The sequence below is a fragment of the Neophocaena asiaeorientalis genome, unplaced genomic scaffold, assembly GCF_003031525.2.
Source record: "Neophocaena asiaeorientalis asiaeorientalis breed wild unplaced genomic scaffold, Neophocaena_asiaeorientalis_V1.1 scaffold32, whole genome shotgun sequence".
Classification (NCBI taxonomy): Eukaryota; Metazoa; Chordata; class Mammalia; order Artiodactyla; family Phocoenidae; genus Neophocaena; species Neophocaena asiaeorientalis.
Genome location: NW_020185327.1, coordinates 7075344 through 7103108, shown reverse-complemented (window position 1 = coordinate 7103108; position 27765 = coordinate 7075344). Strand labels below are relative to the sequence as shown.

Below are 27765 nucleotides of genomic sequence, written 5' to 3'. Positions count from 1 at the left end.
CGCCGGCACGTGACCTCACGGCACCTTCCGGTGTCGGAGCTGGCGTGCGCGCTCCCGCCGGCGTCCGAGAAGCTCCCGGATGCGGAGGCAGCAGGGAGCTTCGCGGCGCGGAGATCCCCGGGCCGAGTCCTTGGGCTCTCGGAGTTTGGCGCTTGGAGAGCTGAGTGCCTGAGAGGTCGTCAGCGCCCGGGGCGTATCTGTTGACTTTTTCGAACAAACGCTCATATTTTCCTCACGCTATCTTTGCGCTCTTCGTGCAGTGTGGAAAGAACACAGTGGAACATAATTATAGGGTTTTATTAACTTCTTTAAAAATGTATTTTTTTTTTTTTTCAAACAGCGCCGCACTACAGGCACCCTCGTGTAAATGCTGCCGCGGCGAAGGGGCTGCGCCTCTCCAGACTGTCAGGCTCCGCGCCCCCGGCCGGGGTGGTCGGGTGGCCTCCGGCGGGGTGGTCAGAGGAGCGGGAAGGCCCCGCTGCCGGCCGGGCGTCCTGGGGCTCGGCGCTGGGACCGCCCGGGCTCGCGGAGCCGCCACGCTGGCCGCCAGCGCGCTCCGGCGCTCTTTGCGTTCGCTGTTTTCGATGCTCTGCATTCATTAAGTCACTTAATACTAATAATAAGTTGTTTTACAAATGGGGAAATTAAGGCACGAAGAGGTTGACAACGTTCTTCGAGAGCACACAACTCCTAGGAAGCCGACCCGGGATTGAAACCCCAACGTCTGGCTTCAGAGCACTTGCTCAGAAAGAGGGAGTTTTGGCTTTGCGCTTTCCCAGACCTGAACTTGCTGTCTCTGCAACGTTACTCGGACCCACAGGTTCCCTGCGTGAGCTGAGAGCCGATGGGTCTGCCTTGGAGAAAGGTGAAGGAACCCTGTGGCCTGTACTCAGCAGGAAGAGTCCAGGCAGTCTACCTTGCGCTGACCAAGCTGAGAACATCTGCTACGGTTCCTAAAGACTTTTTACTTGGCATCTCTAAGATTTCAGTGCAAGTTAAAATAGTTGCAAAGGACTTGATTTTTGGCACGCTGTAAGTGATGATGGTTTTAAATAAAACGGGATGTTATTCTTTAAAACATACCCACCATGGTGATTCGATTCCCACTATTTTCCATTTTAAAAATACATGAATTAGCTCTGGGCTTCCCTGGTGGCGCAGTGGTTAAGGATCCTCCTGCCAATGCAGGGACACGGGTTCGAGCCCTGGTCCGGGAAGATCCCACATGCTGCGGAGAAGCTAAGCCCATAAGCCAAAACTACTGAAGCCCGAGCACCTGGAGCCCATGCTGTGCCGCAGGAGAAGCCACCGCAATGAGAAGTCCGTGCACCGCAACGAAGAGTAGCTCCCTCTCGCCGCAACTAGAGAAAGCCCGCCGGCAGCAACGAAGACCCAATGCAGCCAAAAATAAATAAAATTAATTAATTAATTTTTAAAAATACATGAATAAGTTCTGTAACAGTGTGAAATTCCATTCCTGCTTTTTCTCCTTAAACTCCTGCTTCCATAGCACTGCCCCTGGAGAATTTAACCCTAATATATTGTCTGTTGAGCGTCATTATTTTTTTTAAGTCACTTGTATCTGTCAGGATAGCTAGGAAATGCTGCAGTAACAAGCCCCAAATCTCAGTGTCTTCACACAATAGAGGTTTATTTCTCACCTAATCAACAGATCCAAAGCAAGTGGTATCATCTAAAAAACTACACAAACAGGAGAATCCAGCAGCAAGTGATAATTGAAGTGAGAAAAAAAAAGATAGCTATCATGTATCTAAATAACTAATTAGACAATAAAATAGAAGAAAAGATCCATTTTATACAAGGTTACTTATAGGAAAAATAAACCAATATATAAATATAACAATATAATACCTAGCAATAAACTTTCGTAAGAGTTGTGCAAGATCTATATGAATAAAATTTAAAATTACCACCAAATGGCACAAAAGAACACTTAAATTCATGAAGAAAAACGTCATATTCTTGGATAATTCTTCTAAATTTATGAATTTAATACAATTCCTATCAAACACCAATAATTATTTTTAAGTAGATAAAGTAATTCTAATTTACACATGAGGAAAAAATCAACAAGAAAAATCGAAAGCAAGAATATCTGGGAAAATCCCTGGCGGCCCAGTGGTTAGGACCTTGCGCTTTTACTGCCAAGGGCCTGGGTTCAATCCCTGGTTGGGGAACTAAGATCCTGCAAGCCGTCCTGCGTGACCAAAACAACAACAAAAAACAAAAAAAAGTGCCAGGAAACCTTTGAAAATAAGGAGTAATAGTGAGGGGGCTACTAAACCTATCAGACAAGAAAACATATTTAAAATCCTCAGTCAACGGTGTATCACAGATGCTAAATAGACCAATGAAATATAACAGAAAATTCAGAAATACAAATTATTTTAGGAAGATGGTATCTGGTAAATGTAACATCTCAAGTCACTGGGCAGAAAGATGGACTGTTTAATAAATGGTATTGGGACAGAAATATAGCCATCTGAAAAAATGTAAAATTGAATCTATACCTTACACCATACCAGAATAAAATCCAAATGAAAAAAGATATAAATGTAGAACCATGGAATCATAAAGAACAAGAAGAAAACATGGAAAATTATTTTTAAACCATGGAGTAAAGAAAGCCTTTTTAAACTGCCTCTCAAAATTCAGACACCATGGCTATGAAAAACTTTGGTTTGACAAAAATCACCATGAGCATAGTAAAAAGACAAATGATTAACGAGGAAGAAATAGTCCCAACACATATCATAGTCAAAGGGCTAATCTCCTTAATATTCAAAGAGCTTCCAGAAGTCAGTAAGAGAAAGTCCTAAAACTCCATAGAAATTGAGAGTTCACAGAAAAAGAAATGTGGCTCATAAACCTATGAAAAAATTTCAGCCTCACTCATAAAAAGAAAAATGCAAGTTAAAACTCTTTGAGGTAGCATCTTTTCACCTATTTGATTGGCAAGCATCAAAAAAAAGTGACTATTGTTGAGGCTGTAGGGAAGCAGACACATTGCTGGAATGGAGAGGGGACCATTTGATGATGTGTATCAAGAACAAATATACAGAAAACTTTTCATCCAACAATTCCACTTCGGGAGTTGCTCTACAAAGAAATTCTCTGAAGTGTAAAATGAAATAGGTTCAAGTTTATTCATTGCAGTATTGCTAAGAGTAGGAAAATACCCTAAGCAACCCTAGTGTTTGTCCTAAAAGACTGACTAATATACTCCATAACTCAAGAAAGAAATGAGCAACCTTTCTATATACTGAAAAGGAAATATCTTCAAGGTAGACTGTTAAATGAACAAAGCAAAGAGTAGAACTGCTGTTACGGGCTGAACTGTGTCCCTTACTCTCAATTCATGTGCAGAAGCCCTAAACCCCAGTGCCTCAGAATGGAATTGTATTTGCAGATAGAACCTTCAAAGAGGTAATTAAGTTAAAATGAGGTCAGTAGGGCAGGCCCTAATCCAATCTGACTGCTGTCTTTATAAGAAGAGGAGATTAGGATACAGACAAGATAGATCTATGGACAACCATGTGAGTAGATGACCAAGCCAAGCAAGCCAAGGAGAGAGGCCTCAGGAGAAAACAATCTTGTCAGCACCTTCATCTTGGACTTCCAGCCTCCAGAACTGTGAGAACATCAATTTCTGTTGTCTAAATTGTCTTGTCTGTGGTATTTGTTATGGCAGACTTAGCCAAATGATTCAACTGTGCTAAAGAAGATTATGTAAAAAAAGGGGAAATGAAAATATATATTTGTATTTACTTTCATACAAACACAAATAATTGTAAAAATCCAAGAAAGTATTGGGTGGGCCAAAAGGTTCATTCAGTTTTTTCTGTAAGATGGCTCTAGTAGCGCTTAGTTGTCTGTAACTTCATTCGAAACAATTTAGTTAGATTGTATGTGACAGCTGTCATATCAGCATGCATTTAAAAAAAGACATCAAAATTGGTGAATTTTTGTGTAGCCATTTTAATACTGAAGATGGAAGAAAAAAAGCAACAATTTTGGCATATTATGCTTTATTATTTCAAGAAAGGTTGAAACGCACAAAAAGATTTGTGCAATGTACAGAGAAGGTGCTGTGACTGATCAAACATGTCAAAAGTGGTTTGCGAAGTTTCGTGCTGGAGATTTCTCGCTGAACTATACTCCATGGTTGGGTAGACCAGTTGAAGTTGATAGCGATCAAATCGAAACAACAATTGAGAACAATCAACATTATACCACATGGGAGATAGCCGACATACTCAAAATATCCAAATCAAGCGTTGAAAATCATTTGCACCAGCTTGGTTATGTTCATCACTTTGATGTTTGGGTTCCACACAAGTTAAGCAAAAAACACCTTCTTGACCATATTTCCGCATGTGATTCTCTACTGAAACGTCATGAAAACTTTCCGTTTTTAAAACAAATTGTGATGGGTGATGTAAAGTGGCTACTGTATAACAATGTGGAATGGAAGAGATCATGGGGCAAGCGAAATGAAGCACCGCCAACCACACCAAAGGCTGATCTTCATTCAAAGAAGGTGATGTTGTGTATATGGTGGGATTGGAAGGGAGTCTTCTATTATGAGCTCCTTCTGGAAAACCAAACAATTAATTCCAACAAGTACTGCTCCCAATTAGATCAACTGAAAGCAGCACTCAACAAAAAGCGTCCAGAGTAGTCAACAGAAAACGCATAATCTTCCATCAGGATAATGCAAGACCATATGTTTGTTTGATGACCAGGCAAAAACTGTTACAGCTTGGCTGAGAAGTTCTGATTCATCTGCTGTATTCACCAGACATTGAGCCTTCGGATTTCCATTTATTTCGGTCTTTAAAAAATTCTCTTAATGGAAATAATTTCAATTCCCGGGAAGACTGTAAAAGGCACCTGGAACAGTTCTTTGTTCAAAAAGATAAAAAAGTTTTGGGAAGATGGAATTGTGAAATTGCCTGGAAATTGGCAGAAGGTAGTGGAACAAAAGGGTGAATACGTTGTTCAATAAAGTTCTTGGTGAAAATGAAAAATGTGTCTTTTATTTTTACTTAAAAAACTGAAGGCACTTTTTACCCCACCCAATAGCAGCAGTGCTTACCTGTGGTGAGACTAGGGACTGAGTGGACCTTGAGCAAATCTGGGATACAGGTGAGAATGATCATTTTCAAGGTTTGTTTTTCTTTTGCACTGCATGAATATATTACATGCTCTAAAATTAAATTAAAAATAAAAATCTTATATTTTGATGAGAGTATAAAATGGTATAATCATTTTGGAAAAATGTATGGTCATTTCTTTTAAAAAAAATAAGCATACACCTATCCTATCACCCAGCAAATTGAAGGTATCTGCCAAAGAGAAATGAAAGCATACCTTAATGCAAAGAATTGTACAGGAATTTTCATAACAGTTTTTTAAAATATCTTTATTGGAGTATAATTGCTTTACAGCGTTTGTGTTAGTTTCTGCTGTATGACTAAGTAAATCAGCTATATGCATACATATATCCCCATATCCCCTCCCTCTTGCGTCTCCCTCCCACCCTCCCTATCCCACCCCTCTAGGTGGTCACAAAGCACCAAGCTGATGTCCCTGTGCCATGCAGCTGCTTCCCACTAGCCAGCTATTTTACATTTGGTAGTGTATATATGTCAATGCTACTCTCTTACTTCGTCCCTGCTTACCCTTCCCCTCCCTGTGTCCTCAAGTCCATTCTCCACATATGTGTCTTTATTCCTGTCCTGCCCCTAGGTTCATCAGAACCATTTTTTTTCTTTTTAGATTCCATATATACGTGTTAGCATATGCTATTTGTTTTTCTCCTTCTGACTTATTTCACTGTGTATGACAGACTCTAGGTCCATCCTCCTCACTACAAATAACTCAATTTCATTTCTTTTTATGGCTGAGTAATATTCCATTGTGTATATGTGCCACATCTTCTTTATCCATTCATCTGTCGATGTTCAATTAGGTTTCACAGCAGTTTTATTGTTAATAACCAAAAACTGGGATGAGACCACGCATCTACCCTCAGGAGAACAACAGCTAATCAAGCTCAGTGGTGTGCGGGGTGACTTTCAATGCCTACACTGGCTCCCGGAATCCAAGGGACACATTTTCAGGAATTTGGCAAGCCAGACTTTATTAAAAATTGAATTATAGGAACTTGATGTAAAGACAAAAGGAATAAATACTCAAAATTCACCCTTTCCTCATTACCGTCTTGCTGCCTGTGCCCCGAGGCTCTTGGCAGCTTTGGGACCTGCCAGGTGGAAAATTGGAGCTACGCTAGGCTGAGGGCTCCCTTCCTGCCTCCCTCCCTGGGCGTCACCTCTGGAGCCTGAAATCCGCCAGGGCAAGAATGCAACTCATGGGATAATAGTAATCAGGGCTTGATTTATTGTTTTGTTAATTTTATAGATTTATGCATATGATGGAGGTAATATTAATAATGCAGATTAAAATTTAAAAGGGGTGGTGTCTGTAGGTGTCACATTGTAAGTAGAACAAAAAATTTGGAAAATATTCTCCTAATATTAAAAAACGATTACTATCCTATTCAGCAAAGAAGTCACTCATGTCATTGACAAACAACTGAAGTTCCAACAAGGTTATTTCACTTTGATCTTACTAGTTAACATAAAGGAAATAGCAACCCAGAGTACTCTGAGACACGAGAACAATAAGGTGTTTAAGCTTTGCAGTAGTTTGGTATGCAGCAATAGATAATCAATCATGAGCACCAGCCCAACACCAGGCTCAGGTCACGAAATCAATCTAGTGATTCATTGTCTGCGTTTTTAAACATGGATTAGACTGGAAAATAAGAATGTAGAGCGTGTGGCACAAGAGTAAGGGTAAGTATTGTTTGGTAAAAAGTTATTTTTATATAAATTTTTTTACTCATATGTTATGTACTGAGTTATGAAGTAAATTTATTATTGTAGATGGGAGTCAAACAGTTTGAAAATACTATGCTAAGGCACTTGCCTAGAAGCAGAATTGTTTGGTCATAGGGTACCTGCACCTTAAAACTTACTAGGTAGTGCTGAATTGTTCTTTAAAGTGTTTGTAACAAGCTACACTATCCCCACTAACATATGAACTCTGGTACCTTCACATATTTGTCACATTTACCATGAAGTTTTAGATTTTTGCCAAACAGGTAGGTATGAAATTGTATCTCAGGATTTTTTTTTTTTTTAGTTGAAGTAGTTGGTTTACAATATTGTGTTAGTTTCAGGTATACAGCAAAGTGATTCAGTTATATATTTTTTTCAGTTTATTTTCCATTATAAGTTATTACAATATACTGAATATTATTTCCTGTGTTAAACAGTAAATCCTTGTTGCTTATCTATTTTATATACAGTAGTGTGTTCAGGATTGTTTTAATTTCCATTTCTTACATACCTGATGTACACCCTTGTAAACAATTTTTGGCTGGAGTTTCTGTTTATTATGGGATAGTTGCCTCAAAGAATTACTGGTTTAAAGAGTATGAAGTATTTTTTAAAATTTTTTTTGGTGGTGCCACGCGGCTTGAGGGGATCTTAGTTTCCTGACCAGGGATTTAACCCAGGCCCTCAGCAGTGAAAGTGCAGAGTCCTAACTATTGGGCCACCAGGGAGTTCCCAAGTATGAAGTATTTTAAACCTCTTGATATTATCAAATTTTATTCCAGGATTGTACCAATTTACATTTGCACAAGCAAGTGTATCACAGTGACCATCTCATTAAATCCTTCTATTGAGTATTTCACTAAAAATCCTTTAAAATTTCCCACTATCTTTTAGATAGCTGGTGGGAAGCTGCTGCATAGCACAGGGAAATCAGCTCGGTGCTTTGTGACCACCTAGAGGGGTGGGATAGGGAGGGTGGGAGGGAGGCTCAAGAGGGAGGAGATATGGGGATATATGTATATGTATAGCTGATTAAATTTTTAAAAAATCTTTTAAAATTTGATCACTGAAAATCTGTATTTCATTTGTTTTAATTTGCAGTTGCTAGATTGCAGGCAAGATTCATTAAAAATATTTGTTGCATTCACATTTTTTCTTTTGTGAATGATTTATTCATATTTCCTTTGTCTTTTTTTTTTTATATTTATTTATTTGGCTGTGTTGGACCTTAGTTGCAGCACACGGGATCTTTGTTGCAGCATGTGGGATTTTTAGTTGTGGAATGTAGGATCTAGTTCCCTGACCAGATATAAAACCCAGGCCCCCTGCATTGGGAGCGTGGAGTCTTAGCCACCGGACCACCATGGAAGTCCCTTTGCCTGTTTTTATATTGGAGTCTTAGTGTTTTTCTTGTCAACTATATATAAACTGAGGGTTTAATAGGAAAATAGCACTGTTTTCTGTTCACCATCTAGCTGGAGGCAAAGTTTTTGAGAGCACAAAACTCTGTTTTGGTTCTGCACATTGGGTTGAACACAGAGATCTATGTCTCTTCCCTTCCAAGGCCCTATTAAGGTAAAAGAAAACGTATTTGTAAAAGTTCTGGAAAACAAGTTAAGGGCACTGTCAGTTAACCAAACATTTTGAGACAATTGAGCATGAGAGAAAGCAATTGGGGTTGGAGGCTTCTGATTCAAGACGGCAGATCAAGAATACACTTTTACACTTCTATTTTCTCCTTAGACTTTTATGAAATAGATGATAGATGTTTAAAAAATAATAGGCAGCACAGAAAACTGAAGCAGTAGTAGAGGCCCTGGTTGGGTGGGGGAGGGAAAGGACTCACTTTCAAGTGGATGGTTCAAATAGGCAGAAAAACCTGCAACCCAGAGCAAGCGTGATGGGGGCAGAGGGGAAAGGTGGTGAGAAATGGACCTGTAAACAAGAACAGTAACTGCAAGGCTGCCTGTGCCACAGCTATACCCCATCTCTCTTCCCCATTCTTGTGTGCATTGGGAGTTTCATGCTTATAGTGGGCAAAAACCCGACTGCTCTCCTCAAAAGAAATTGACTCAACTGAAGAAAGCCAAAGCTTCTCAGCAGACGTCGAGGGCAAAATAAAGTCAAATATAAGTGCACAAAAGTCATTGTTTCCTACCCAATAGAGGTAGTTCCAGCATTTCCTCATAGGAGGAACAAAGGTGTGTCAAGCTCAGTGGAAGAGCTTCCTATTCCTGAGCTGGACTTTGCTTTGGCTCAACCCACACTCTGTTCTCACTAGAATTGTATGTCTGTTGGGATGGATTTGTGGTACTGATGAAAATTGTGGGGCTGGTGAAGTCCAACTGCTCTACCCTAAGTGGCACATCTGCTATAGATAGATAGAGAGATAGATAGATAGGTGCTGCAGGAAAATAAAAAGTAATCCAACAAAGAGAACATGAGAGCTGTGATTCATTTAGAAAAGGTAAAGGAAGCTGGAAATAAAAGGATGTCTATTACCTCCTGTTACTTGGAAGATTCTCATTCCAGATTATGTGGGATTGGCAGGGGGATGATATTTTACTTCATGTCCTATTTAGCTTTTCTTTTTTAACCACAGAACTTATCACTTTCTTTTTTGCAATAAAGAAAGAGTACTAGTAATTGGGAAGTGGGGTTAATCAGGTCATAATTTGGTTTGCCTGGGTTGAGGACCACACATTGTATGGAGCCAAGGAGTCAAGCAGCTGATGGAAGCAGAGACCCAGTGTGGTTCCCTGAAGCACACCTTTCAGTATTGGCCACATATTTCGTACTGGGAGATGTGTGGCTTACCCAACGTTAGCCTTCTCCCTACTGTAATTTTCTTGTCAGCAGGCCTGGACAGAAAGCCAATTTTATTAACCAGAAAACTTACTAGTGGGTGCACCTGCTCCAGTTCCCAGAACGTCTACCTTCACCAAACTGGATTCAAGTATTACTTTTTCTTGTTGTTAAGTTGTTAAAGTGATTTTTAAGTTGTTTGAGTGATGCATTAAAGAAAATTTGGAAAGTACAGAAAAGTAGGAAGAAGAAATAAGTCATGCACAATCCCATCACTCAAAGACAATATGTTAGTGTATTTTTGGACACTCCAAATCCCTGAAAGATAGGTACCTAACACTGAAGGTAGTCAGAGTTAAGACTTGTAGCTCTACAGAGAGAGGTCAGTATCCCCCGATGATACCGAGGGACTATACCCTTCACTCAGTTTCCCCTAAAGTTAACATCTTACATAACCATGGTACACTTGTCAAAACTAAAAATAGCTAAAAATTACAATTAACTAAAATCAAGAATTTATTTGGAACTTACAATTTTTTTCACTAACATTTTTTTTTCCCTGTTACAGGATCCCATCCAGGACACTACACTGCATGTGAGTTTCTCAGTCTTTCTTTGTTTTTCATGACCTTCATAGTTTTGAGGAATACTGGTGAGGTTTTTTTTTTAAAATATTTATTCATTTACTTATTTGGCTGTGCTGGGCCTTAGCTGCGGCACGCGGGATCTTTTATTTGCAGCATGTGGGATCTAGTTCCCTGAGCAGGGATCAAACCTGGGCCCCCTACATTGGGAGCGCGGAGTCATAGCCACTGGACCACCAGGGAAGTCCCTGGTGAGGTATTTTGTGGAATATCCCTCAACTGGGATTTGTCTGCTGTTTTTCTCATAGTTAGACCGGGGCTATGCTTGTTTTGGGGAGTATGACTCCAGGAAAAGTGACCTTGTCATTATGTCGTATCAAGGGTAAATACTATCAACAAGACTTATTGCTGTTGATGTTAACCTTGATCACGTGGTTGAGTAGCGTTTGTCAGGTTTCTCCTCCGTAGAAGTTATTTTTCCCCTTTCCAACACTGCACTCTGGGAGGAAGTGACCATGCACAGCCCACGCTCAGGGGTGCGTGGGTGGAGATTAATACACCATCTGTATGGAGCATGATTAATTAGAATTCTTCTATAAGGAAGAGTTAGCTCCTCTCCCCAGTAATGTATTTAATTATTTATTTACAGCAGAATGGACTCTAATATACTTATTTTATATTCTAAGTTTTAACTGTGCCAGGTTTGGGCACCGGAAGCTGTCTCAGGTTGCCTCCTACGTCCCTTGACAGGCCTACACGCATTATTTTTGAGCATTCCGCACTTCTGGCGCTACACGATGCTCCAATCAGCTGTACCTTCCCCGAAGCAGTTCTAGAGTCAGTCGTTTCTCTAAAGAGCCCTGCCCGGCTCCTTTCACTGGAGGGTGGTACTTATAAGCAAGATCAGGGGGCCTACAGTTCCTCTTCAGGTGAAACTTAAGCCTGCGCACCCCGCGCAACAGCCAGGCTTCCCCGGGCCCCACCGAACCTCCCGGCCTGCAGTGCGTGCCGTGCGCATGCGCGCCGGGGAGACGTGCCGTCGGACGGCAGCCAAGACGCTGGCGTGAGGCAGTCGGAGCCGAGGAGCCCGGCAGTGTCCTTGCGCTCCCGCCCTGCTTCGGTACGTGGCTGCGGCCGGAGGCTTTGCAGGTGAATGTTCCTGTTCGGTCCGGGCGACCCAGACCCCCTCGGGCCGGGCTCACCCACCCCACGCCCTTCCAGGGAGACCCCAGGCCCGTGCCCTCCGTTCCCCACCCCGGGCGTCGGTCCCTCCGGAGCCTCTCCAGGAGACTCCCGTCAGCGCCCCCCAGCCCCACCCGAGTCCTTCCCCTCTCCTCTCCCCTTCCTTCCTTTCCTCCCCACTCCCCTTCCCCCTCGCCTCCCTTCCCCGGATCCCTCCGGAGCCTCCCCTAGAGCCGCCCGCTCGCCGCCCCTCCGGAGCAGACCCCCCTCCCTTTCCCCCTCCCCCGGTCAGTCTAGAGTCTCTCCTGGAGCCGCCCGCCCCGCCGGAGCGCTCCTGCTGCCGCCCCGCTTCCTGCAGGTGATCCCCGCCGGCACCCCGCCTTTCTGCCCGCGGGGCACAGGTCTTCGGCCCTGCAGTCCGTCTGGTCGAGGGGATTGGGGCTCTTTTTGGTTATCCTGCCGCCCGGAGGTCGCAGTCTCCTTAAGGAGTCCGAAATGGCATTGAAGCTGTGCGCTCTCGGGTGGGGCCCGCCTCCGCTCGTTCACCTACTCTTGGTTTTGCAGTGTCGTTGGCTCTAAGTGCTTGGTGTTGTATTATAGGTTTTTTTCCACGTTTGATTCTCTCACCTAACTACATGGGGAACCCCGAAGGTCAGGGGTTTTCATTTCGTGTCAGAGTAGTGTTTTTTGTTTGTTTTTAACTCAAAAATAGAGTAATTTACACAGAAAAGTCTGCATAAATGACCGAATAGTAAAGTTCCAGGTTTTCAGCGTGAGTGGGGGAAAGGAATGAGGTGGGACGATCACAGTGTCAAAAGATCCAGGGGAACATGCATGGTTAATTCCAAACGCTGTTGACTCCTGAGAAGCTTTCGTTGTTTTAATACCTCCTCTGACTAGGACGCGGTGGAGCCTCTGCCAGGGGGAGCGGCGCTTAGTCTAAAGGGAGGGAAGTTCCTGGGTCTTGGTAGTCTTTGAGGAAACCAGCGCCAATGCAGGAAGTGACTTGTGTAAAAGTCACGAGGGGAATTAGGGCCCAAGCTGGGACTGTTAACTACCTGTTTATTTACGACGCTTAATGTTTGTCTGACAAATTAATGACCAAAATATCTGTGTATGTGTGCGTGTGCTTCTGCGACTGGTTCTGTTGTGCTCAGGAGTGGCCCCTGGGCTGGGCTGATGGTTATTGATGGGAGGTGGGTATTGGGAAGAGAGCTGGGCAGGTGCTTGTCTGGGCTTCCCTTGTGCTTGGTGTTTACTCAGTGGGGTAGTGATTCCTTAACTCCCCCCATCTCTGAGGGCAGGAATCAAGCATATGTTGCAGGATTATCCTGGCAGATAAGAGTGTCTGGCACAGTGTAGGTGGTCAGTAAATGCTTCCTGAAGGAGGCTGCGGAAAAGAGCTCAGAACCTGACAATTGTTCTTTACTAGCATATTTTTAATGGTGTTAGCACATTCTGTAGGTAAATTTCCTGATAATCTCAGGGACTAAATTTGTGAAATGTATAGGTCAGTGGTATAGAAAGAACAGATACCACTCTTGAGGTAGTCATATTACTCCTTGGGGGAAGATAGAGGTTTTTCTTTTCTTTTCTTTTTTTTTTAAAATTTTTATTGGAGTATAGTTGTTTTACAATGTTCTGTTTCTGCTGTACAGCAAAGTGAATCAGCTATACGTATACATATATCCCTTCTTTTTTGGATTTCCTTCCCATTTAGGTCACCACAGAGCACTGAGTAGAGAGGTTTTTCTTGACTCTCTCTAGAAGGTTTGCTATACTTCCTAGCTTGCCATCCTACATTAATATTTGGGTTCTTTCTCCTTTCCTCTGTCTTTTTTCTTTTTTACTGGATGTCTAAAGAAATTAAAGAATTACTTTATTAGTGTCAGTAACTGCCAAAAACTGCTGAGTAAAATAAACTATTAAAAATGTTACAAAAAGTGGGCTAGTTGAACCAGTCATGTTTTATTTGTTGTGTATTTACTTCTGAACTTGATCATGAGGCCAGAGTTGAACTTTCTTGCCTCTTTGTTTTAGTCTGTCTGTCCTTTGATGAGTGCTTATTATTGGGCTTGTTATTAAGAACTGATTGCTACCTGAAATGGCCAACACCACATATGAACTGACTGGGATGGATCACCCAGTCCTTCTTGTCCCCTGTGTCGTTTTGGAGTCCTTGAAAAACAGAGTTTTCCTCTCTTTGATAAGGAAACAGCTTTCACAGCTAAAATAATAGGTCTTCTAGTTAACACATTCTGAAAGTAGATTTCCTGATAATCTCAGGGACTGAATTTGTGAAATGTGTAGGTCAGTGGTACAGAAAGAACAGATTCCCCTCTTTTCTTTTTTTTTTTTTTTGGCCACGCTTCGCAGCTTGTGGGATCTTAGTTCCCCAACCAGAGATCAAACCTGGGCTCTTGGCAGTGAGAGCACGGAGTCCTAACCACTGGACCGCCAGGAAGTCCCCAGATACCACTCTTGAGGTAGTCATATTATTCCTTGGGAAGATAGAGTGCTAACTAGAGGAGCCAGGCAAAGTGGGTTTTCAGTTCAGAACTGTCAGATTCCAAAGGCAATATTCTTTCCACCTCTTAAGTTGGTCCCTTTTGGATTCAATGATTTTTACAGTGATTTGAGTTCATATTTTAAAATAACTTGAATTGGGGAATTCCCAGGCAGTCCAGTGATTAGGACTGGCTCTCACTGCTCAGTCCCTGGTTGGGGAACTAAGATTCCACAAGCCTCGAGGCGTGGCCAAACAAACAAACCTCAAAAACTTGAATTGTTGAATATGGTTTGTATTTTTAAAACTTTCTGTAGGTTTTATTGGCATGTGAGTAATGTGGGTATTTTGCAATTAGTTTGCTGGCATCCTCTAGAGACCAGCAGCAGATCAGACTTTAGTGAGTTTTAGTTTATGCATTAGATCCTGCTCCAGGGTATAAATAATAGTGAAAGGTTGAAATACGTTATGGAGAGTGGAGTTCAACAAGGTACGTCAAAAAGCTACTCCTGTTCCTTCAGAGACTAATTTAGTTATGTATTCTGGGAAGGTTTTTGGTTTGATTTTTTTTTTTTTTTTTTCCCCTTCTAGGTATGTGTTCCAATTTTGACTGTCAGGCACATCTTACTAAGTCTTCTAAGCCATTTGAGAAGCAGCCTGATGTGCTTCTGTCTTCTAGAATGTTTTAGGCAAATTTTAGTCAGGTGGATAGTGAGGAAATAATAGCAAAAATAGTAGTAATAATTGCTGTGGGAGCAGCTACCATTTGTTAGTTTTAGTAACTAACAGGTACTATGCAAACACAAGTTATTTCACCCAATTTTCCAAACATCCTATCAAGTAGATGTTAGTATTCTCATTGTATAGATGAAGAAACTAAGGCTTGGAAAAGTTAAATAACTTGCCCAAGGTAATTTATAAGTGACTGAGCCAGGATATAAGTTCTTTTAACTTCAAAGCCTGTATTATGAAACATTAGGCTCTATGAATTTTTCAAAGCATATTATCAAAATCATACTTTATGATTTTTGATTGCTAAGAATATACTAAGTTTCTCCCCCCATTTTAAAGAACTCTTAGAAGGGAGGTTCAAGAAAATGGTGTTCATCTAGGGTTTTTTTTTTTTTGTATGTTTGAGGATAATTCAAATTATTGCATACATGTTCACATTTATCAAAATAATACATATACGTAGATTGAAAAGCCAAATAGCACTTTAAACCTCAGAGTCAAAAAATACTCACTCCCTTTCCATTAACTAGAGACAAACGTTTTCACCTTTTCTTAGCTGCCTTTTTTACATTTATATTCGGGACACGATAACATTGCTGTTGATTTAGATGTAATCTTTGACTTCTTGCCATAGAAGACTTCTGCCTCCTGTAAACACTCTTCTTGAGTCCACCAGACTCTCTTAGATGTCAGGCTCTGTCCCCTTCCCCTTCCCCTCCCCCACCCCCCAACACTGTCCTCCAGTCTGGACTGGTTTCTTTTCTAGGCTTGTGGCACAGCTGTCTCCCTGGGACTTTCCTTCACCTGCATCCCCTAGTTCCTCTTGGTTTATGCTCTCATTTTGGTGGAATACATTCTTTGCTAGGCTCTGGAAACAGGGTAGGGTACATGGAAGGTAAATCTTAAGTCTTTCAGCATGCGTGTAAATGTCTTTATTTTATCTACTTGATTGATAATTTGACTGGGTATGGAATTCTGGCTTGAAAATAATTTTCTCTCAGCATTTTGAAGATATTGATCCATTGCCTTCCAGCTTCCAGCATTGTTGATGAAGATGCCCTAATGCTTTGTTTATCCTTTATGTGACCTCCGTTTTGCTCTGGGAAGTTTTTAGGTTCTATTCTTTGTCCGTAGAGTTCTGAAATTTCAGTTATAAACCTTACCGAGGATCTTTTAAAATTCATCTTGCTGAACACTCATTAAATGTCTAGAAATGTGTCTAGAAATATATTGTCTAGAAATGTGTCTAGAAATGTATTGTCCTGTTCTGGAAAATGTTTGTATAGTACTTTTTTTTATACTTCTTTTGCTTGTTTATTTGTGAAACTCTCCTGTAAGCAGGATGTTTTATATCCCAGGCTTATCCTGTAATTTTTTTCGTCTCTTGGCCTTTTTTTTCTTTTTTTCCTTTCAGAGAGATTTCCTCCATCATGATCTTTTCAGTTCTTCTATTTTAAATTTTGGTTAATCACGTTTAACTGAGAGCTCTGAATGTTCCTATTTTAGAACATTTTGGTTTTGTTTTTTGGTTACAATATTGTGTATCATCTTTCTGATAATAGTAATTTTTTAAAAACTTTTCCTTTGCTCCCTGCAATTGTCTCTGATTCCTGTGAGGTTTTTGAGTTTTTTTACTTTTATTTTTTTCAGTCTCTTTAAGCTTCCTCAGATGTCTGAATATACGTGCTATCTGTTTCTGTTTAAGATATTAAAAAAACGGATTGAAAGTTCATGTGTTTGTTTAAAGTTTATCACTTGATGAGAATGCCTGTAGGGTTTTAGGCAGAGACCAGCTTTTTTTTTTTTAATATCTTTTTAAAAATAAATTTATTTGTTTTATTTATTTTCGGCTGCATTGGGTCTTGCTGCGCGCGGGCTTTCTCTAGTTGCGGCTAGCAGGGGCTACTCTTCGTTGCGGTATGCAGGCTTCTCATTGCGGTGGCTTCTCTTGTTGCGGAGCACGGGCTTCATTAGTTGTGGCGCATGGACTCAGTATTTGTGGCTCGTGGGCCACAGAGCACTAGCTCAGCATTCGTGGCACACGGGCTTAGTTGTTCTGTGGCTTGTGGGATCTTCCTGGACCAGGGCTCGAACCCATGTCCCCTGCGTTGGCAGGCAGATGCCTAACCACTGCACCACCAGGAAAGCCCGGAGACCAGTTTTTTTATAGAAAAAATGTCAGTATCAATGAACCTTTGGCTGTGCCCTTCGTCCAGAGCTAGAGAGTCTGGGAGTTAAGTAAAGGAAGAGGACAGGGAGTTTAAGACATTCACTTACTCTGTTACTCCTCTAAGTTTGGCATCTCTCTTCCACTCTGAGCTACCCCTGGTGTCCCCAAGACTAGAGCCTCAGTGTTTCAGCCTTTCCAGAAAGACGATCCTCAGGATTGGGGAGGGTAGTCGCCTGGATGTGTAGAGGGCCTACTAACTCTTCTTAAAGACTTTCAGTAAATTCTGATATTCTTCCCCACCTTCAGCATTATCTCATACTTCCAGTTTCTGAATCTTTACAGTGTTCTGTGGCTAGAGTTGGCTTGCTGTGTTTTGGATTATTAGCACATGAAAAACAGAGAAAGCTTTTTATATTAGTTACTACTTGTTCATTTGCCTTTAAAACTTTCTCAGCATTTTTAGCATCTAATCTGCTTTTGTCTCTGCTGCGATTCTCTTTGTGTTTGTGGATTTATGCCTTGTTTTCCCCTTATCTGTCATTTTAGTTGCATTTCAGGAGAGAGCAGAGTTAGGTGTTTAATCTGTCATTAATGTTGGAAATAGCAAAGCAGTCACCAGCATGGGTGATCTTTACGTTATTCATAGATCTTTTGTCTTGGATTCTCATTTTTAAATTTTTAAAATATTTATTGATTTCTAGTTTTGGCTGTGTTGGGTCTTGGTTGCAGCATGTGGGATCCTCCGCTGAGGCACGCGGGCTCCTTGTTGCATGGTTCAGGCTTCTCTCTAGTTGTGGCCTGTGGGCTTAGTTGCCCTGCGACATGTGGGGTCTTAGTTCCCCGTCTGGGGCTCGAACCCGTGTCTCCTGCATTGGAAATCGATTCTTAACCACTGGACCACCAGGGAAATCCCTGGATTCTCATTTTAATGTCACTGTTGTGTCTTCTGTCTTTGAAAATAACTCTCATGTGATTTGTAGTGTTTAGTATCAAGAAATCTGTATTTTCCAGAAATATGTATTATTTCTATATACTGTAGAGGGAAAAATGGGAAGATGGATTTTTTTTTTTTTTTGCGGTACGCGGGCCTCTCGCTGTCGTGGCCTCTCCCGTTGCGGAGCACAGGCTCCGGACGCGCAGGCTCAGCGGCCATGGCTCACGGGCCCAGCCGCTCCGCGGCATGTGGGATCTTCCTGGACCAGGGCACGAACCCGTGTCCCCTGCATCAGCAGGCAGACTCTCAACCACTGCGCCACCAGGGAAGCCCGGGAAGATGGATTTTTAAAGTCTGCCTTTTTTTCTTTTTCCCCTCAGAGCACTGGTCCTAGGTAACCTCAACGCAGGGCAGGCCAGCAGGATTCAGGACCAGGAATTGGTCTAGGCTAATGAGTAGGGTACCTGTTTTAGGCAGTGGCATGTGAATGCTCTATAAGGCTGAGGGCAAGTAGGCTGAGTGATAGGCAATGTTCTCTCCTCCTCTGCTTTGTGGTCAGGGTTCAGGATACATTGGAGGAGCTTGGCAGGGGACAGACTCTAGATAGAAGGATTTAGCTGTGGTCCAGCATAGGTAAGGTGGGTCATTTGGGAGCAGATGAGGCAGCTGCTTATTTAAGTACTTGTTACCCTTGGTGTCTCTTACTTACACGGCCCAGTGTGGGGGTCTGTATTGTGTTACATCTTGCTTATGGGTTGGGAGCCGGAGGCGAGGGTGCTCTTGCTGATGAGGCAGTATGCTCCAGTGGTGATGGGATACCAACATGGTACCTGACAGCAGAGGCTGGTAGACACAAAGGACACATACCTCTTTAATGGAGATAAAGAACTTACTTTTCTGCCCTCAGAGGACTGCCCATCTTGCGGTCTCTGCTAGATGGTAAAATGTCCAGCCTCAGTCCCCCAAGAAGATGACTGTTGGCTGATAATGTTGCCTGATCTGAGTGAAGACACCACAGGTGCTTTAGGAAGCTCCTTTATTTTATTTTTATTTTTTTAAAATAAGTTTATTTATTTTATTTTTGGCTGGGTTGAGTTTTTGTTGCTGCGTGTGGGCTTTCTCTAGTTGCGGTGAGTAGGGGCTACTCTACGTTGCGGTGCACGGGCTTCTCATTGCGGTGGCTTCTCTTGTTGTGGAGCACGGGCTCTAGGTGCGCGGGCTTCTGTAGTTGTGGCATGCAGGCTCAGTAGTTGTGGTGCACGGGCTTAGTTGCTCCACGGCATGTGGGATCTTCCCGGACCAGGGATTGAACCTGTGGCCCCTGCATTGGCAGGCAGATTCTTAACCACTGTGCCACCAGGGACGTCCAGGAAGCTCCTTTAATATCCTCTTGGTTTCTTCTGACTTCTGGAGATTGGCTTGTAAGTGCTTGCCCAGAAAGTGCAAGTAACCAAACTCAGCGCATTGCTGAGGGTGTGAATCCAGGGTTCTTTTCCAGGAGTCATTTCTCCCCAGCAGTGTAAGTTTTAGGATGGTTTGAAACCTGTTCCTGCGGTCTTCTCTGCTGCCTATGTAGCCGTACACTTGAGTCCTTAACTCAGAAATCTAGACTTTTAGTCTTAAAAAAGAAATCCTGACGTCTTAGACAGTAAACAACAAACATCTCTTACTTGTTAATTCAATAACTGTTTGAATTATTTACTGAGAGGAAGGAATTACACAAATCAAAGTGTTTAACCTTTTTTTTAACCCCCCCGCACCTCCCCCACCCCAGTTGTGAAATTGAAGTCACATTGGAAGGTGTGTTTCTCTAACACATTCTATAGTGATGTATATGGTTTTAATCATTTTATACTTAGGATGCCTTTTAGTCTCAGTTGGTTCTAATGAACCATAATTATTATTTTCACATTGGCACCCATGTTGTCACAATTTGGCCATTAGATGCCGTTTCTTCAGCTGGTTGACTTTTTTTTTTCCTGAAATCATCTTTGTTTTTTGACAGTAAGACAACTTAGGCACATCTTGAGGTGTCCTGTCCCTGAATTGTAACCAGCTCGTTTTCAAGGAGTACTGGCTCCTTTTAGAGGAGACCAGTATTAGAGATAAAGATCTGGACATGTGAGATTGTTTCACATAATGACTAATGGTAGACAGGATGATACCAGATAAGAAGCTACTTGAGTCCGCAGAACAACTACCCTTTTATAAAAAGTCGTGGGTTTCTGTTGCTAATTTCAGTTCAGGTTTCTTTCTACCTTGTAATCTAATTTTCTCTTTCTTTAATAGTTTGGAACTATTTTATATAGGCACGCCAGAGATACGTTTATAATGTTGTCTTCTCGATGGAGAAGGTTTTTTTTCCATTTTAAATTCTTGACTCCAGTGGCCTGAAATTGATTTCCAAGTTGGCTTTTCAGTTTTCTCTTTTCTTAGTACATCTATTTATTTTATTTATTTATTTTTGGCTGCGTTGGGTCTTCGTTGCTGCACGCAGGCTTTCTCTAGTTGCGGTGAGCGGGGGCTACTCTTCGTTGTAGTGCGAGGGCCTCTCATTGTGGTGGCTCCTCCCATTGCGGAGCACAGGCTCTAGGCACACAGGCTTCAGTAGTTGTGGCTCGTGGGCTCTAGAGTGCAGGCTCAGTAGTTGTGGTGCACGGACTTAGCTGCTCCACGTCATGCGGGATTTTCCCACACCAGGGCTCGAACCCGTGTCTCCTGCACTGGCAGGGGGATTCTTAACCACTGCGCCACCAGGGAAGCCCCAGTTTTCTCTTGTTGACATCCCTTGAGCCACATCTACCTGAGAAGTAAAAGAAACCCCGCCTCACCCCAAGGAAATGCCAAAGAAAACATAGGTACAATATCTGGCAACTCAGATACTGACCCATACAATTAGTAGATAACTGGAAAGCTCTAGGTCCTTAAGGAACTCTGTTTTTAACTCTTTATTCTCCTGGATGATACTGGTTGGTGGTGGTGTTAATCTTACAGCCACCTAAAGTTGTTGGACTCGGATTCTTGAAGACCTGTGAATAAATGAAGCTGTTCTTAATATCATTGTTAGGCTGAGCTGACATTTTGACTATTATGATTGTCAGCAAATAACAGCCAAATTAATAACAAGAATTATGAGAGATTTTTAAAAATTTACCACAGAATTTCGCGAGACTCCTTCCTGTTGCATCACATTTTTGCACTGTTCATTTGGTTCCATAACCAACTCAGAAGGTACCAGCAAAGTTGTATGACAACATTTCAGTCAGGTTTTAAATTTGTATTGTATCTAGGTAGCTCCCAATACATTCTACAAGTAATTTGTGATCTATTCCCAGCTATTTTCCAAAGAAAAATAAATGAGTTTATGTTATGATCGTAGGAAGTTTTAGTATAAATATCCAGGATTTGGCATGAGTTGAATACGTGTTATATACCCTTCCAGTTTTATGTTCTGGGGTAATAGTATCACTGCAGAGATGTGATGCTATCTATAACACTCCATCCTCTATCTTTTTAGCTTACAAGTTTAACCTGTTTCTTCCATTAGAATGTAAGCTAACATGAAAGCAGGGGTTTTAGCTTGGTCACTGCTGTATCCTTAGTGCCTGCTGCAAGGCTGGGCACACATTAGATGTTCAAAGAATATTTGTTGAATGAAAATATGTTGGTATTATTTCTCTGCCTCGAATCCTTTTGGAAGTAAATGATTGTTTTAGGATGTTTTAGGCTGCAAGTTGCAGGAAACTAGTTCAACTCAGTTTAAATAATGAAGAAACGCATCGTTTTGCTTAATGGAAAGCCTTGCATTAGCGGGAGATCCCTGGTTGGGTGAGTCAGTGACTCAGCAGTTAGTGCTGCCATCTCAACAGTCAGCTGCCCTCAGGCTCGTCCCTTCACTGTCAGCAGGTGTCTCACAGCAGCAGTGAGCAGTGGGAACATGCACTGAGAGAAAGAGAAGAGACTGACTGCATCTAGTTCATCTGGGACTGTACGTTTGAGTACCTAAATGTGGGAGGGAAAAATGAAAAACGTCTTTCCTTTCTTGGTGAGGACAGACAGCATGAATTTGCAGAAACTGCAGGGAGACTAAGAACCTTCAGATTACAGGATTTTGGAGATGCTGGAATATAGGATGATTTGTGAGACTTGAGCCATTCTTAGACATGGGGAAAGTTAAATGAGGGAGAACTCATTTGTTCTTTTGAAGTGCCCACTTGGGCTTGTGCTCCATTTTGCTAACCTTCCAAACCTTTGTGCCTTAAAGAGAATACCTAAAACTGCTAAAGTAGAAAACAAAAGTGGCCCATAATCTCAGCCTCCAAATAATATATGTTGATTTCAAAAATAAAATGATACAATACTTGCAAATGTTTTTTTAAAATTTATTTAATTTTATTTTTGGCTGCGTTGGGTCTTCGTTGCTGCACGCGGGCTTTTCTCTAGTTGTGGCGAGCAGGGGCTACTCTTCGTTGCGGTGCATGGGCTTCTCATTGCAGTGGCTTCTCTTGTTGTGGAGCACGGGCTGTCGGCACGTGTGCTTTAGTAGTTGTTGTGGTGCGTGGGCTTCAGTAGTTGTGGCACGCGGGCTCAGTAGTTGTGGTGCGCGGGCTTAGTTGCTCTGCAACATGTGGGATCTTCCTGGACCAGGGCTCGAACCCATGTCCCCTGCATTGGCAGGCAGATTGTTAACCACTGTGCCACCAGGGAAGCCCCGCAAGTTGTTTTAAAAAACTTAAATAGTACAGAAAGGTGTAATAGGCCTTAATAGTCACCCTCTTTTCTGACACATATGCAGCACTGCCTCATTCCTCTCCTCAGAGGTACACGTTGTTAACAGTTTTTATGATTCCTTCCAGAAAATAGCTGTGTGGGTATCAGCTATGTGTGCTCATCAGCACATACTGTTCTACTTCATTCCTTTTCACATCCACATAATATGCCATGGGTGGAGGTGCTCATTAAGCAGTCCTCTTTCGTGGAGCCCTTTGGTTGGGGCTAGTGTTATACATGTGTTGGTGAACCTGTGTATGTTTATCAATGAGGTATATTTCTAGTAATGGTGAGAAAGCTAGGTCAAAGTATATGAATATCTAAAATTTGGATGGATATTGTCAAATTTCCCTCCCAAAATGTTAACAACAGTTTTCATTCCTGCCATTATGCTTTCTCCTTTCTGGGTATCATAGTTTTTTTCATTTGTGGCCCTCTGATAGGTAATATTGTTAACTTGTGATTTGACTTTTGTTAGTTGAATTGAGAGCGAAATGGAGTAGCTTATGAGTTTTTTGCCCATTCATGTTTCTTTTCCTGTGAACTGCCAAATGATTGTTGTTTCTGTTATAAGTGAGCTTTGTATGTGAAGGAAATTAACTCACTGCTGCCATATATATGGTTGTAAAACGTAGTTTTCTTAATCTTTTATTGGTCTTTTTGACTTTATTTTTTGCCCCTCAGATTTTTATTTTTATGGAGTTAAATTTATCAACCTTTTTTTTTCATGACTTCTGGTGTTCTGCTCTGACCTGGCCACTCCACCTGCTGACACCAGTGCGTACCTTACTGGGCTGTGTGCAGCTGTGTTCTAGGACTGCTTTATGTCTGTTAGATGTAAGTGGAGTTAGACTTAGTTAGGTGGACAGGGTGCTGAGGCTAAAGCCTAGGGTGCACGTGGGGGGTTGTATTGGCCGTATTAAGGAGGTACTGGGTAAATTCCAGGTGGCCAGTGAGGCAAAATGGCTTTGGTCCTTTCCTCAGCTGACACTGAAAGGGCTAAGGATAGAGAGACCAAAGGGCTGTGATTTTGTGATATAATAAGAAACATGAACTTCTAAAACTCTTGGAATTTCCTGAGAGATAGAGGTACTAGGGGTGTCTTTTTGTTGTCTTTTTATTCATAATAAACCCCTTTCAGCCATATCTAAGTTTATGTTAATGAGATGATGGGCCCCTAGATAACTTCAGGGTAGGGCTGGTTGCCAGAGGGACCAAGCTTGTGATGAGCAGGTTAGAACTTTCAGCCCCAGGGGCTTCCCTGGTGGTGCAGTGTTAAGAATCCGCCTGCCAATGCAGGGGACATGGGTTCGAGCCCTGGCCCAGGAAGATCCCACATGCCACGGAGCAGCTAAGCCTGTGCGCCACAACTACTAAGCCCGCGCTCTAGAGGCCGTGAGCCACAACCACTGAAGCCTGCACTCCTAGAGCCCATGCTCCGCAACAAGAGAAGCCACCGCAGTGAGAAGCCTGTGCACCGCAACGAAGAGTAGCCCCCGCTCGCCGCAACCAGAGAAAGCCTGCGTGCAGCAACATAGACCCAATGCAGCCAAAAATAAAACAAATAAATGTATAAATAAAAAATAAAAAGAACTTTCAGCCCCATCCCTGGACCTCCAGAGATGGCAGAGAGGCTGGAGATGGAGCTTAAGGACCAGTGTCCAATGATGTAATCAGTCATGGCTACCTAATGGAACCTCCTTAAAAACCCGTAAATGACAGGGTTCCAGTGATCACATGGAGATGCTGGGAGAATGGTGCCTGGAGAGGCATGGAAGCTCTGTGCTCTTCCCCCAATCCTTGTCCTCTGCATCTCTTCCATCTTGCTCTTCCTGAGTTGTATCCTTTTATAATGAATAGGTAATAGTAAGTAAAGTGCCTTCCTGAGTTCTGTGAGCCATACTAGCAAATTATCGAATCTCAGGAGGGGGTTTTGGGCACCCCCAATTTATAGATCAGAAATATGGGTGGCCCAGGACTTGTGTCTAAAGTGGGAGCATTCTTGTGGAACTGAGCCCTTAAGCTGTGAGGTCTGATGCTAAGTCCAGGTAGTGAGTGTCAGAATCTAATTGAATCATTAGACATCCAGTTGGTGTCCTGAGAATTGGAAAATTGGTTGTTGGTATGGAAAACCCCCACACATTTGGTGTCAGAAGTGTTGTGAGTAAAAACAGCTCATACGGGTCATTCTCTTTTCTGGGTATAATTTTGAGCCTGCCTGTTTCTTCTTCTACAGGTGGAAAGATGGCGTTTGTGAAGAGTGGATGGTTGCTGAGACAGAGTAAGTAAAGGACGTGAGCCCCTTGGGCTGGGTTTAGTGTTGTCTTAGGGTACATCTTTATTTCTGTGGCTGACACTGCCAGTGTTTACAAACAAATAACAAAGTCTTACTAATGTTGTTGCCCTGGATTTCCTCTTGCAGATTTTTAGAGCTCTATGAACCGTTTTTCTGCAATGTGGAGCTTCTTGGTTGCTGCCTTGACAGGAACCAGGGGACAGTAATAGTCCCTGCTGGTTTCTCTTTTCTCACTAGCGTGCTATATTATTATTATTATTATTATTATTATTTGGCTACACTGTGCGACAAAGTTAGTTCCCCGACCACGGATGGAACCTGTGCCCCCTGCAATGGAAGCATAGAATCTTAACCACTGAATGGCCAGGGAAGTCCCTAGCATGCTGTATTTTTTTTTTTTTTTTTTTTTTGCATGCTGTATTATTAACGGCTGACCTGAGCTGCTTGGATCTACCCAAGCTGAGCTGATATATTACCATGGAGCTGAGCTAATATATTAGCATGGAGGTACTGCTCGCTTTGTGGGAAACACCTGTCTCATCTGGGGATTGAGCAGTGACCAGATTCTGAAATACTAGAGTCTTCAATTATAGATTAAGATTTGACCCGAGGGAACAAGTTTATCTAAAACCAAATCTTTTGTGTCGCCAAAAGGACTCTGGAGAAGGGACTCAGTTCTTTTTTTATGGGATTAAGTTCATTTTCTTAGACTCATCTCTATGGGCCTGCATATACTTAACTCTGCTTATCTCTGAGGCTGCCACCTTAAGTAGGATTCATAGTATGTTTTAAAGCAGGAAGAAGCAGCTCTATTTATTGCAGAAAGAGTAAGCAGATTATTCTGCTGTCGTTCTAGAAAGAGCAGCATTAAGGGAAAAGTGACTAGTATATTGTTTATGACTCCAGCAAAAGCTTGAGTGGTGATATATACTGTATTGTTCAGATATGAATTTGTATTTAAGGAATATTTTCAATACTTAGCTAAAATTGAGCCTAGCAATGAAGAATGGAGTTGCATACCTTAGACGGTTTATAAAAACTATTTATGAAGCTTGTTTGTGTTCCCATTGTACAGATTTTTATATCAATATAATTATCACAACAGCTCTGTGAGGTGGGTGGCATTACCCCAGCTTCCAGCTGAAGAAATAGAGGTTCACTGATAACTGGTCCAGATGTTAACTATGGGTGGCAAACCTACATTCAGACTCAGGGCTGTCTCGTTTCAACATCAACACCCTTTCTACCAGGAGACGAGCTTTCAGACTGTCTGTCCTGTTACTAGTTTTACGTTCTCAGACCTGGAGCTGAACAGGTGTCCTTTCAAGGTCTATGACAGTTCTGTAGTCTAAGAATAGATGCAGCTATTGTATTGTTGGCTTAAAAAAAAAAAAAAAAAAAGTTGTGACATATTGGAATCTAGCCCCAGTGTTTGTGTAAGTTTCCTTGTTTTGGGTTTTGAGGATCTTGGGTGACCCTAAAATGGTCAGGGGACATGGAGAGCCTTGCTCAGACCTGGAGGATGTGCCTTCCCTTCCTGCACTCTTTGAGGGCAAGTTTCCTTTCTCCATCATGACTCAATGTAAATGCTCTGTCAACATAAGTGAACAGTGACCCTTTTGACAATTTTGTGCTTCCCATCAGCGCTTAGCATGATGATGTACACAAAATAGGAGTTCTGTAAATAAGTTGTACAGACCTTTCCACTGTCTTAGTTATGGTTATCTCAAAAGTGTGTATTCAGAAGACTTATTCCATTTCCCAGTCTCCTGATGTTGGGTTTATTTTTCCGTCTTTGCTAAAGCAGAAGTATCATTCATAATAAACTAAAATGAGGTGAGTTGTATTATATTCACTGAGTTGCAGAGCAGCAGAGATACACATGTAGTTACATATATGCACCGCTGTCTTCAGGTTTCCTTTTCTTGCCATTGGCAGACTCTTAGGACTCAGTATCTGGACTCTGGAGGACAGCTTAATTTAGGGTTCTGCAGTCAGACCTTTGATGGCAGGTGCGATACTTGGGTAGAACTCCCCAACCCGGTGATTACACCTGTCTGTGTTTGGGTGGCTCTCTTTGGTAGTTTCTGCACAGCTCAGGCACTGCCAGTTAAATGGATGCTGGGTGTCACTTATTTATCAGTTTGGGCAAGTGCTGTGGTTGCCTCTCAGCAAGGTGGGTGTTTGATGGTGGTAAAAGAAATGTGCAAGGCTGCTGGGATGAATATTTGGAATTTGTGCACATTGGCCACGAACAGGGTGGGATCTATAGGAACAAAAGACGCAGCCGGTGGCGTATGGATGTGAGAAAGGTGCAGGGGTAACTTTTAGATTTCCCTTTTGGCTGACAAGGAAATTAGAGTTTTATGAAGTTAAATGCCTAGTCCAAGATTACAAATGAATGGATGAATTCTCTCAAACTGATAGAGACGTGTGAGTTAGTAGGATGGATGCGTGCTGGGTAGGAGTCAGGCCCTGGGCCTGGGTCAGTGTCTGGGTGTGGATGTATCCAGTGTCTGAGCCTGCCTCTGCATAGTCTTAGGCAGGGAGACTCCCCACACTGTGGGCTGTAAGGGAAGGTGAGCATTAGAGAAGAGTGTATGTGAAGGCCCTTCAAGAAAAAGAGAAGTTTTTCCAGAAGAGGAAGGTATTACTGTTATTTTTTAAATGCCAGTGGTAGTTTGATAGGGATTGCATTGAATCTGTAGATTGCTTTGGGTAGTAGAGTCATTTTCACAATGTTGATTCTTCCCATCCAAGAACATGGTATATCTCTCCATCTATTTGTGTGTAGAGACTTTACAGTTCAAAGTTTTCTGATCAATCTAGCAGTTAGATACTGCTGGGAAGGATTAGATAT

The 27765-nt window shown here is 42.2% G+C and overlaps 1 protein-coding gene across 3 annotated transcripts in view; it reads left to right on the top strand.

Moving 5' to 3' along the window:
• Positions 1 to 11327: 11327 nt before the first annotated feature.
• The window catches only part of PLEKHB2 (pleckstrin homology domain containing B2), a 45994-nt gene continuing 29556 nt past the window's right edge, over positions 11328 to 27765 (top strand). For 2 of the 3 annotated variants that reach the window (XM_024734490.1, XM_024734488.1), the window contains exons 1-2: positions 11336 to 11464; positions 24846 to 24890. In XM_024734490.1, coding sequence (XP_024590258.1) covers positions 24854 to 24890 — 37 coding nt within the window. In that variant the 5' untranslated portion in view covers positions 11336 to 11464; positions 24846 to 24853. Of the gene's footprint in view, positions 11465 to 24845; positions 24891 to 27765 lie in introns of all 3 variants that reach the window. The other variant, XM_024734489.1, reaches the window with a different exon arrangement.